The sequence below is a fragment of the Rhipicephalus microplus genome, chromosome 7 (genome assembly GCF_043290135.1).
Source record: "Rhipicephalus microplus isolate Deutch F79 chromosome 7, USDA_Rmic, whole genome shotgun sequence".
Taxonomy (NCBI): Eukaryota; Metazoa; Arthropoda; class Arachnida; order Ixodida; family Ixodidae; genus Rhipicephalus; species Rhipicephalus microplus.
Genome location: NC_134706.1, coordinates 2,045,796 through 2,058,314, shown reverse-complemented (window position 1 = coordinate 2,058,314; position 12,519 = coordinate 2,045,796). Strand labels below are relative to the sequence as shown.

The 12,519-nt window shown below is 42.3% G+C and overlaps 1 protein-coding gene across 2 annotated transcripts; it reads right to left on the bottom strand.

Annotated features, from left to right (window-relative positions):
- Positions 1 to 2,192: 2,192 nt before the first annotated feature.
- On the bottom strand, positions 2,193 to 12,495 carry LOC119179857 (uncharacterized). 2 transcript variants are annotated; one of them, XM_037430982.2, is made up of 4 exons: positions 12,290 to 12,495; positions 10,161 to 10,250; positions 4,279 to 4,415; positions 2,193 to 2,369 (listed from the first exon to the last, which is right to left on the bottom strand). In XM_037430982.2, the coding sequence occupies exons 1-3, from the start codon at positions 12,366 to 12,368 to the stop codon at positions 4,315 to 4,317; spliced, it is 270 nt and encodes an 89-aa protein (XP_037286879.1). In that variant the 5' UTR covers positions 12,369 to 12,495; the 3' UTR covers positions 2,193 to 2,369; positions 4,279 to 4,314. The 2 variants fall into 2 exon arrangements, with proteins under 2 accessions (XP_037286879.1, XP_075724564.1); XM_075868449.1 differs by lacking the exon at positions 12,290 to 12,495 and adding an exon at positions 10,960 to 11,051.
- Positions 12,496 to 12,519: the final 24 nt, after the last annotated feature.

The following is a 12,519-nucleotide window of genomic DNA, read 5'->3' as shown; positions in this document are numbered from 1 at the left end:
GTCTCGGTGTTTCTTGTGTTGTGTGTGCCAAAACATATGGTGTACACCAGAATGAATTATGGTATGTAATGCAGAATCAAGTTAATTTCATCTAATTTATGAAAGGGTGATGTACACTCCATCTTTCTATAAATAGTGGAACGGACAGCACGCCTCTGCGATATGCAACCCTGGTGGGTCAGTTTTAGTTTTCACTTGACGTGCAGCCTAACAGTTTTTGGTTGCCAATAGAACATTGTGCTATGGTGGATCTGGAAATGGTCTTTTCTGGGCAGCATGGTTTTGAAAAGTTGCCACTGACTGAACACCAATCTTGCTTTGCTATTAGTGCGAGTGTGTGCAAGTGTTAGCACCTGGCCATGTAAATATAAGTTTTCTAGTGCCATATTATGAGGAAATGTGTTCAGTTTTTGTCCGTCCTCTGTTCTGCGTTTCAGCTGAGGCGGTTCTTGCTAGTTCAAATAAGGTTTGTGTTATTCAATGTGTTACCTAAGGGGGATTGATTTGTAAGCCATTTCCACTTTAAGGCCCTGCTAGCTTTGACGGGGGCCCCGCAACACTTTTCCTGGCAACCATCGAATGGCTTCGTTAAAGAAGGTAATCACCTCGCGAATCAACCGCTGCGAGAAATTTTTGAATTCTTCAAGTACAGCCGGAGTTGTAGAAATTTGTTGCATGCTGCAATTTCATTGTCTCTTCCTCACGAGTGCTGGAAATTTAAACTGAGAGGAATGGCATAGGGGTAGAATTTACTATGTCACACACACGTCATGACCTTGAGCAAATTTTTTTTTTCGAACAAGCAGCTCGGTGTGGCAGCCACAGTAACTATGCAGCTCCAGTTAGGTCTTTTGGGTTTATTGCATGATTGCTCTTGTGTTCTCGGGAGACTTGACTACGGATTCGCAGCGCTTTGTGACCATGCTGAAAAAGTGTTGTAGGACCCCTTTCAGGTGAGTCAGGCTGCAGGGAAAAGCAAAGGCAAGAGTAAAGTGAACAAAACTGTGCATTACCTGAGCTTGCTTGCCTGTACGGGGTTACATTTACAGATGTTCATGTGAAGTATACTGTTCCCTCTTTCAATTTGTAGTGCAATGCTCTCTGCGTATAGGACAGAAAATGTTGCTGCTTTGCTGAGCCCCTATCTTCAGTCGCTAACCCGCAGTTGAAGGCAAAGAATGAGACATCCACCCCAACATCTGAGAATAAAAGTACTGATAAAGGACAAAGCAAAAGTACTTAACTTGCAGAACTTAACTTCATCAGCTGTAAATTATAAGTGCTTCAGTGATAGCAATGCTCTTTAATTACAATAACTTTTCACCTAAATATATTTTTTTATGTAAGGCCATTATACCAAACCCACTGGAGCTATGCAGTGCTCCTGAGAGTATACGTTTTAAGTCACTTTATTTCGCATCCTCATTTTTGTTGCAATGGCAACCATACAGAATTTGAGATGTCATGATGCCGCAATGAATATGCTCCGTGGCAGACAATGCATGCATATTTTCCAGTTTATTGGAAAGTTTTTGTGAATGCATTGCGACATTCGCTTCCGAAAATGTTGAACTACTCTCTCACTTCCTACGTTCTGCTTGACCTCAGTGTAGTTCTGGTGAGTTAAAAAATTTGTAGCTGAAACTAGGTGCCTGATCAAAATAACTCACACAAACAAAAGGAATGGCTCAGGGACCATTGTGTTGTTCTTGTTCAGAAAAATGCCAGGACAATCCAAGGCATCTTGTTTGAATTCTTTTCTCTAGTGCTGTTTTACATGTGCCTTTCTCCAAGCAACGGATCATTGCAATTATAACTTTGTTTTGATCGAAGCAAACATCAACAGCAGTGCAGTGATAAGCTGTAAAATATGGTATGTCTTGAAATCTGCTATACTCGGACTGTATAACACTCAAACTTTGAAATTAATTCGTGTGGTAATATGCTGAATGAAGCGCAATATTCGCCTTCACTGCGGTGTGGATTTTTTCCTGAATATGTGGTTTCATGGCATAGTGGCTACACTTTACAGTGAAACCACTATTCCAGACAAGTTACATGTTGTAGATTTTTCCAAGTATCGAAAAATTTTAATTCGTGTTAAAGCAAACTTGATTACTTTAACATCTGTACAGGCCTGTGAGGTAATCTTTTGAATGCTAGATTCCAGAAAATAATGACAGGTCACGATGTCATGGTGCATGTAAGAGTTTTATTAAGCCACAATGTGACAAGTCTGAACTTTAAAAGGAGCGGCAATCCTGTATATTTACACTTCCATCTTGAGGTCACGGTGCTAACTGCGAGCAGGTAGGTGTGGTGATACGTTCTGTTGATGCAGGTCATGGGACGGATTGCGCTCAAGGACCCTGAAAAGAAAGGGAATCCGAGCACATGTAAGGCTAACCATTTCAATGCACATTTGCACTCGAAAATGAATTATCTAAAGATACATAGAACTCTGGGGTAAGACGGAAATGTAAATTAAAGCTGTAGCTCTAATAATGCAATAGCGTAAAAGAGACTGTTTCACAGAAATTGGGGTCAGTGCCATCAGTTGTGAGTGAAAACGTAGTGTTGTCCATGAGCAAAAATTAAGATTGATGCAAATAATGTAATAGATAACCTTAATTTCGAGTGGAAAGTGAACCCAGTAAGCTTGTGCAAACAGTGAATTTCAGGGGTGAACTGGTGAATAGTAATTTTGGTAGAATGTGAAATCAAATTCTAATAGTATACATCATACAGTGTAAAGAAAGATGCATATTTGCCGTGACCCTATGTACCTGCAAGAACGGCATTTTCACAGGCCTTGTCTAAATTATATATATATATATATATATATAATTTAGACAAGGCCTGTGAAAATGCCGTTCTTTTGGGTTCAAAGCAAGAGAAAACGACTTTAAATAGTACGAAGTAGTAGGATTTGGCTTTCGATAGAACGCAAGTAATTAGCTATAAAATATGTAGCTAATTTTAAAATTTACCATATTTGGAGCATATATAGGCCAGTATAACAAGCTTGTAAACATCAGGAATGATGAATCGACATGAGGGGAAAACCTTCATTCTATCTTGAAGGAGAGCTTCACGCTATTGCAGGTTTTCTAAAAAGAATTATTTTCATGATTTAGCACCCCTCTACCGCCTCTACAGCGAGACCACCAGTACAGGGGGTTACACCTATTCGTTCTGTTAAATACTTGCCAGTGCTTGAAATTGTCTTGGAGAAAAAGAAAACTCCATATGATCTAGTGCGACGAGTTTTCTTAATCAAAGTGAAGGATTGGGCCAGTTGCTGATTTGTCCCCATCTGTATGTTGTTTGTGTTCTCCACTGTGCAGTATACATTGATAATGAATCTCCTTAACACATTGCCTGGCAGCACTGTATAACCTCACTAGGCATCAAAATGTGCGAGTTGCGCAAGGAGTTAGTGAGATGAAGGCCCACCCATTACGACATGCTCGGGCATAAATAATGTCTGCAACAAAAGCATCAACAAAAGTGTGATAATTTTACGAAGCACGCTGCAGTGGACAACTGCTGAAACTTTGACCACCTGGTGTTCTTTAATATGCACTTACAATGCACGGGCCTCCAGTATTTCAGCTCCATTGAAATGTAACCGCCACGGCCATGATCAACCCCTAACTTTTGGGTCAGCACTGCAACTGTTGCACCAGCAGGGTGGGCTTCAGCTTCAAGAGCAGAATGTGACAGTGTAATCGGGCCCGATGCACATCACCTTCAGCCATGACTCAGATGTGGACGTAAAATTGGCCAATTTCAAACTATCCTAGAATGTCTACTGGATGCACAGTTGCCAAGTGCTCACTATTCGTCCCCAAGGTTCCACACATACTTAGTAATGGGTGGACCGCTCTTTGTGCAGTTCACTTGTTTTGACACCTGGTGCGATTCTATAAAACTGCCTCAGACTCTGTGTTTTTACAAGGCAGTTTCGAGCACTGGCGTGCTTTCTTCGTAGAATATTTGTTTGCTAGCCATGCAGTTAGACAGAACATTTTTATTGGTATTTATTTGCACCGTGAATTTCACGGGCAACAGTGATTTTTTGCTTCACCAACGACAGCGGACACCGGAATGTCTACGAGGCAAGCTTTTTAATGCTAGGGTGTTTCGAAGTGAAGTGCCCCCCATTAGCTATTATGACATTGGCAGTATATCAGTTACACATGAACTGAAAACCTGAAGATTGTGAAAGGAACCATGAACAATGATTAGTAAGAATCCCAAGCGAGACAAGCTTACCAGTGACAACGGCAGGGATGCCATAGACATAAATCCCTACATGCAAAGCAGTTTCTCGATTGGCTCGTACTTCCAGTCATCCTCCTTGAGCTTTTCGCTCATCGCTCGCAGCTTCTGGAGCCTCTGCTCGTGCAGCTCTGCAAGAAGTGTCCGATTAAAGGCACGTTGATGAAGTGTACGCTGCAGTGGGAAAACTATAGGCATTAAAAGAACCAACAACCAATGCTTTAATGGCTGTTTTTTTTAGCACAAGAGAAATTCTACCGGTCAAAGTGTAATCGTGGAATGGAAACTTTAAATGCCGTGGAACATTTGTAGCAAATATAATGTCATTCAGTAAAAGCTCATTAATTTCAAAAATTGCCTAATTTAGGTGAACTCCAGCTCCGGCCAGCGCATACATTGTTTAATAGAATCAAACTCTCATTATTTCAATTATATTTGGCCACAACACTTAATTTGAATGGTCCTAGAAGCATACCGACGCTGAAGCATTGCAAAAGAGTGAAAACCACGTTCAGGCCCAACTGAAACTAAGAGATGCAATCCTCATTTCCATCGTCCTCATAGTCAACCGTGCGATAACGACAAAAAAAGCCAGAATGATTCATGTGTATCGGCATTTGCCAGTGCGTGCAACACCCTGTTGGCCTTCAAAGAGGCATGGTCACCATCCAAAATTGTGTTCATGGCAACCGAGGATTCTGTGGTTGCAGCGTATTTCTTTCATTTACCGGCAAAAGAAAGTGTCATCATGATCGCAAGGTGGCAGTCGGGATGCAGAGCACGTTTCGGGCAAATGGACGCACTGCAGCCAAGTTCCACTGTGTCCACTGGGCCAAAATTAAGATGATTTGAGCTCTTTTCCTCATCGCAGCTGGTTGTTTTTATTTTTTATTTATTTACATAATACTGCAGGCCCAGTGAAGGGCCCAAGCAGGAGGGACGTATTTACAAAGCTCGTAATAAGGACAACAGAAGATCAAGAACATGAAAAGCGCGAAGAATAAGGACATAACTCAAACAATGAATAAGAAAGACATTTAACACTTTAACAAAACAGGTCAAGATACAATATGTTCAATTGAGTCTATGCTATTTATGAATAATGCTCATAATTGATTCCATTCGGTTACAGTGCACGGGAAAAAGGAGAATTTGAAAATTTTAGTTCTAGCATTGAAGGGCGTTAGAGAGTCAGCATGCCGGTGTCTTGTTCTGCGAGCGGTAAATAGTTGGATGTATTGTTCTGGTCTCATTGACAATTTGTTATTCTTGAGAAAGAAATTTTAATCTTTGGATTTTACGTCTTAGTTCTAAGGTTGGTATGTTATGGTCTCTCATGAGTTGGGTTGGGGAATCGCTCGAACGGTATTTAGAGTAAACGAACCGAACCGCTTTATGCTGAATCATCTCAAGTGCATGAATGTTAGTTTTTGAGTAAGGGTCCCAGATTATACATGCATACTCCAATTTAGGTCTTACAATAGATGTATAGGCTAGCATTCTAACACTTGCAGGAGCATGTTTGAGCTTATGTCTTAAAAGGCTCAGTTTACGAAAGGATGACGCACAAATTTCTGAAATGTGCTTGTTCCAACTTAAAGTGTTTGTTATGGTAAAACCCAGGTACTTATATTCTGTAACTTCATTCAAAGATTGTCCTGAAAGGTTGTAAGGGAAGGATAGAGAATTTTTCTTATTGGTTATTTTCATAAAAACTGATTTGTCGGCATTTAGGTTCATATTCCACTTAGTACACCAGTCATATATATTACAAAGATTGGAATTCAATACTGATTGGTCTTCTCGGCATGTTATTTCATTAAATAATACACAATCATCTGCAATACACAATCATCTGCAAACAGCCTTATTTGAAGCCTTATTTGTATGAACTTTAGTGCTCAAACCGCGGAACGAAGGCCAAGATCAGCGCGTTCGAAGCTTCGGAAGGACACATGCGGCCACAGCACGCACTGTCAGAACTGCGGTTATCGTATGCCACAACCACTGTGTACGAAACCGTGGTTGCTCTTGACACGGCTATGTGTGGCGACAATGTTACAGAACTTTGAAAGGACACACGCCTTCAACGCTCGACCAGTTAAAGCGGTGTTGCGTTCCACAAACACTGCGGACAAAATCACGGCAGATGCGATCACAGATAGAAAAAAAAAAAAAACTTGGTTTTGAAGGTTCGTGTGCAGCCAGCGCACGTGAATTGAAAACGATACAATCAGTTTCCACAACCGCCGCGTGCAAAATCGCAATAGATGATGCGGCTAACGCAGTGGTATAGGCGATAAAGGTCCAAAAAATAGTAAAAGTGTTTTGGCGTTCCTTTCCTCCTTTCCAAAGAATAAGTAACATTGATCCTGTTGATCTGGGTACTGTTGTGGCTCGGGGTGCTGAGTCGTATCCCACCGCTGCCACCAGTTGTTGCGGCTCGGGGTTCTGAGTCGTATCCCACCGCTGTTCACCAGTTGTTGCAGATCCCTGCTCTGATGACCCGTTGTTGCGGACCGGGGTCTGCCCGGTTTTTTGTGGTAGCGTGGTGTAGCCTCAGGTTGAGAAAACGACCGCTTACAAGATGGGGATACGAAAAACAAACAAGGTTTATGGCACTATTTACAAATATTTACAGCATAGGAAGGTTAGGAGTTCACACAAACCACGAGCGTGGTGGTTGAACCGTTACACAGTTCAGAGCCTGGTGGTTGAACCGTTACATGGTTCAGAGCCTGGTGGTTGAACCGTTACATGGTTCAGAGCGACGTCCCGCACTCGGCTGCGTCGTTATAAGTCCTGTCGGGCTCCTCCTTCTTGAGGGGAACACCAATCACACACATACACAACAGGCGAGGGGTACGAGCATGCACGGCCCACGTGAACATCCAATATTGAGTCGTGATCACTGCACTGCACGGTGGCGCCAGAGGGCTCTTTCTCGTCGTGTGTGTGCCGCTGGTCGAGGAGTCCCACGCTCCTGACAGCAGACATCAAACGGTCCGCCGATTTGTCCGCTCAATTAGCAGGGCAATTTGTGGCCGCGGCCGCGGTTTCTTCCAAGGAAGACGCTGTCTTTGTTGTCCTCTCTGGAACGGCTTATAGCTTCGTGGCGACACGACGTCTCATCCTCCGGCTAGCAGGGACAATACCTGGCGGGCATAGGGAGCCCGCCAGTCGGCTACTTGTTTGAGGATTAAAAGAGCGCCGCTCCCCCGTCATCTCTGGACGCTTGTTCCGAGAAAACTGGGTTCCAGGCGTGGGAACGCTGCCCGGCTACGCTTCCCAGCGACAGCATGGCGCCTACTTACGGCGGTCATAACAGTACTTTGGCTATACTTAGACATTAAGTTTTCAGTCGGCCTTAAGTGAAGCTTCGACCCGCGCTTTCCCGGCAACCGATTGCGTCATCCCGTTCGTTCTTGTGACTGAAATATGATTTTGCTAGTTGTTTTGATGTTGAAAATTTTGAGAGACACAAGTAGTATGTTTGCTCCCTTATGAGACTCGCACTTTATACTGTAGTTGGGAAACACTACCCCCGAGTGTTCAGCCAGGGTTCAGCCACTCCAAGCCGGTATGAGACCAACGTTGATGTTTACTGACCCCCCCCCCCCCCCTCCCCTTCCCATTTCTTCGCAATGTTTTTATTTTGGTACAAAAAATAAAGAGGGAGAATAAATCGGAAAGACCCCCCTCTTTCCCATCATGGATGCTTCCCAGATTCAGAATTATTGAACGTTGCAGGTATGGATAGGCATACACCTGACCAACTCTCCATTTTCGTAACAGTAATTTGGCGCGAGTTGATATGGTTTCGTTTTCCAAAACTGCATGGGGAATAAAGTTTTACTGCGCTAAACCATGAACAAACGAAGTGAGAGACTTTTGATGATCTTCGGCAATGGTTCCTTTCCTAATGTTTGAGCAGCGATGAAGCTAGTGAAGTTAAAGTGAGCTCAAGTGCAGACTAGACATGTATGTTATAATGGCGGTATGCATGAGTCGATTTTGAAAAATTTAGAATAAAAAAATTTTATTGAGTGCCACCTTTTGTCCTTGAAAAACCTGTTCTGGAAAGTCCTTGAATATTCGCTTTGGAAACCTGCACGAACCCTGAATGTGTAACGCAGCACATGAATGAGTGGGGTGGGTAATAATGTACATACTCTAACCTTGAGTGCTTGTTATGATAGTACCAGAGGACATACAGCAAAGTATGTATTCTGGGTATGAGTGGGGATCGAACCCAGGTCGTTTGTGTGGTTTGTGTCCTACCACAAAGCCACGCATCTGTTTGTAAATACAGTGGAAAGAACTTCCTATGCTTGGAAATGCAGTGAAAGTAACTTTTATGCTTTACAAGCACACGCATCCTGTATATAATACAACATGAAATACTGCCGTGATAATGCGTGGCACAAGTGTACATTGCCATCAGCTGTCAGAACATGGGATTATCATAATGTCTTCATAGTTTAAAGCCAGTCACCCACTACAAAAGGTACACTCGCTACTGCATCCTTAAGGCCACGTAGTGGGTGCACAGCAAGTTCGAAAAGATTTCATACACTGTGTTTGAAGTGCACACTAGGAACAGAATATCGCTATCACGTTCAACTCTTGAAGAGACTGCCTACCGCTCAAAAAAAATTTTTCAGATTGTAGTGCAAATGGAAAGATCGTTCATCACATCAGCGGCAACAAGCATGGTTTCTTGCCAGAAAAAAAGAATAATTTTTAACTTGATGATGAAAGTCGATAAAAAGTGACCGCTAGCGTCATCCAACAGTGAAAGTGGTCAATCTTGATAATGTATTGGTAGGACAAGAAATCCTTGCAGGTAGACTTATTTTGCTTAAAAGCAAACACGTTTCACCTGAATTTGTATTTTATGCACTTGAGACAGCTTTAAGTTGTGCCAGAGACCGATTTTTGCTTTTTTTTTTTCTTCTCAAACATTCAAATAGGCACCCGGTGGCACTGCCGGCGGTGTGTTCGTTTGGCTGCATGCCTGCCTGCAAACGGCGGTGAAACGCGACCACGGTGTCCACCGCCGCTCATGAGAACAACAAAAAAGTTTGTGCGTGCCTAGAACGACCACTGAGGTAGTTGTTTTATTAATAACCAAACTTGATGAAGCCTTCAAAAACAGCACGCGGTTTCGGTTTTCGACTTTCACCAGCACCGATCAGTGTTGTGGGCATTCATCCCACCGATGGATGGAAACATAACGCGGACAGAAAAATTTTGTTTTAAAAATTTCTACGCACTTTTCAGAGAAACCGCTGCGAGGTTACACACTTCACATGTTACGCTTTTTACTGCGACACAAAACAGGAGAGCAATGAACGACTATTAGACAAATGTTCGTCTTTTTAAGGGCCCCCAATTCATTTTGTTACTTTTGCACAAGATTTAAAAGTTTACAGCATGTTTAGGTACAGCATGAAAATGACGAAGACTGAGTAAAACAGAAGGGATACGGAAGGTTAAAATTGTCAGAAAATGCTCCCAATTGGCCATCAAGGCCCCTGCAAACCTGCGAGCTAAATTTACAGCGCAGCATGCCGCACAAAATTTACAACAAAATTTTAAAGTCATAGAAATATCTTGAGAAATGATGCCATGTAGCCAAAATCAACTGTGTCAACACTCAAATGGATCAAACGGAAAGCTGCTCCAGTAATATTTTCTGTATATGCGGCGATTCATAATGTGATAAGCACCATGCCCCGTAACATCTGTTGTAGAGCCTATGACCTGTAAACTTTCGAAGTTTAGTTTATAAATGCATTAATTCAGTGCAGCTGCTGTGACTGCTCGCTGATAAACATAATGGCAAGAACCGTATCAAAGCATCTTCAATTTACCTTTCTCCAGTGAGCTCAAGCTGACTTCAACGTCGTGTTCGAACTGTATGCTTGCCCTTGTTGACAGTAAGTCAGAAGTTTTCAGAGATCCTACACATGAAAAAAAGTAATGCTGTTGCAAAGAATGTGACATGAACAAAACAATGATTTCATTGGAACTCGTAAATTACAATAACACTTCTGTAGAACAATACAGGGGATCACACGAAGATGTTTCATCATAACTCGCTCATGAGAGTCAAATCTTATCAATCTAAAACAATGTTAGAAATCACAGGAATATGGAAGCTTCGAAACAGTGATCAATTAGTGGCCAAGAAAAACAGTCTTCTGACCTGAAAAACAGGAAGTCCCCTTCTCGAAGTGTTTGCTCAGAGCTTTGTTCACTAATGTCACATCCCTCATTCAACTACCAATAACTGCATAATTAACCAGAGCAAGATTTTTTTTGCTGATATTTATTACAATTGACTGACAACTAATTTATGCATCTGCTTAGAGATCATTCACAAATTCTTAACACGAGACGGCGTGAAAATTGAAAGAACGAGCCACATGAATAAATTTGAGCCCAAAAATAACAGTGAAATATGCCACTAAGATCATGTATATATGAAGCTCGTTGTCCAGAAGTGGTGTTTACATTCAATAAAAATATAGCTTAACAACATTGCTTATTTGGCGAGTTGGAACATGTTATTCGTAATTTTAGTGAGAACAAACACAAGACAACAATTGAGGGGATGAAAACGCAGCACATTTTTTCATTCAAATTTATTCGAAAGGAAGACACACATACGTGTGTGTGTGATGCTATGAATAGGAGAGATGCCGTGGCTCATGCGTCATATGTTTATTCTTCCCTCCTGGCTTCTAACGGCCATCGCTGCCTTCTTACATCACATGATTCCCCCTCCTTCTGAAACAATGTTGTAGTTACAAATAGAAAACGAAAGGCGTAGTTTTGTAAGCTTAAAAAACAGAAAATTTCATGTCCAAGCAGAGTTCCATAAACTTCCGGTAAGGTTCAGCAGTCCAGTGATAGAGAGAAAAAGAACAGCTCTGGTAGGCGAGGCTGGCTGTTGCACCCAGGACAATGCATGTGCTTGGTATGGATGCTGGTAAACATGCCCCATGTGCTCTTTTGAGAAATGATCCAATTTTACTGAAACAGTGAGAAGAAACTTTTGAAGAAGCATGGAAGGCTGCAGTTAATAATTCTATCGCCTATCACAATAAGAATCGTCACTCATGATGAGAAATTTCTTCCAATCAAGTTCCTGGTCGGTGGCTTTGTCCATTACAAGACGCCATGGCATCCCAACAAAGGCAAAGCTAGTTCCGCAATGGAAGGTTCCTGCAAGATTCTACGCAAGGTCTCATCAATGAACTATGATATCAACCACTTTGTATTGCCCTTAGGTAGAAACTCTGACATTGTTCGTGTTGGCGAACTGCGACATTTCGTACCTTCTGAACTGATACTTTTTCGAGGGGAGGGGGAAGAGCGAAACGTATGAACAAGGCGATGGTAGGAGAAGCCAACGAGCAAGAAGTGCACGTGCATTAGAATAAGTGGATGCCATCTGAACAGTGACATATGTCTGCTCTCTAACGTCTCACACAAACCAAAAGAAAGAAAAACTCGGGTGTCTAAAGCAAAAAGTAGATACAACCAATGATGTAGGTACACATTAGATAGAATAACGGGTTAAAAACGAAAGCAGAACTTCTGTTTACCACGTACGGCTCGGCGCTAACGTGTTTTATTCTTTTCTGAACGTGCACATTTTTTATTTTATTAACATTTCTAACTCCTTGAACTTTTTCGCTTCCTTTTCTTTAATCTGTTTATATACTTGTGTTCCCTTCGAATAAATGTTAGTTGGAAGAATGCGCTGCGTCTACGTCCTCTCGCTTGCCTGTTGTCTTGACAAGGAAGCCGAGACGTCGGCCTAACGCGATCAATTATGCTCGGGTGTTTCAACATTAGTGAATACATAACTATAGCAACCAGTTTTATGCGTAAGCCCGCATAGGCAAATAAGCGGCATTAGCGATCTGTGCAGTAGTAAATTGGCTCTCGCCCATAGAGTTTCTCACGAGTGTAGGAAACTCCATGGTCTCACCTACTGTGCCGATGACATACTGCGGCTTCTCTTTGAATAAGACTTTTCGGATGTCTTCACCGGTAGAGCGTGCGGCCATAATTTTTGTGGCAGCAACGAATCGAATCGATACGGCGCTGTAAAATTAACAGACGTCATCGACAACACGAAGCATTTGGCTCCCTCGGCCGCCTTGGCTCGATGCTCAAATTCAAACGGAAACAACGCGCCTTCTCTGACACGTCAGTATC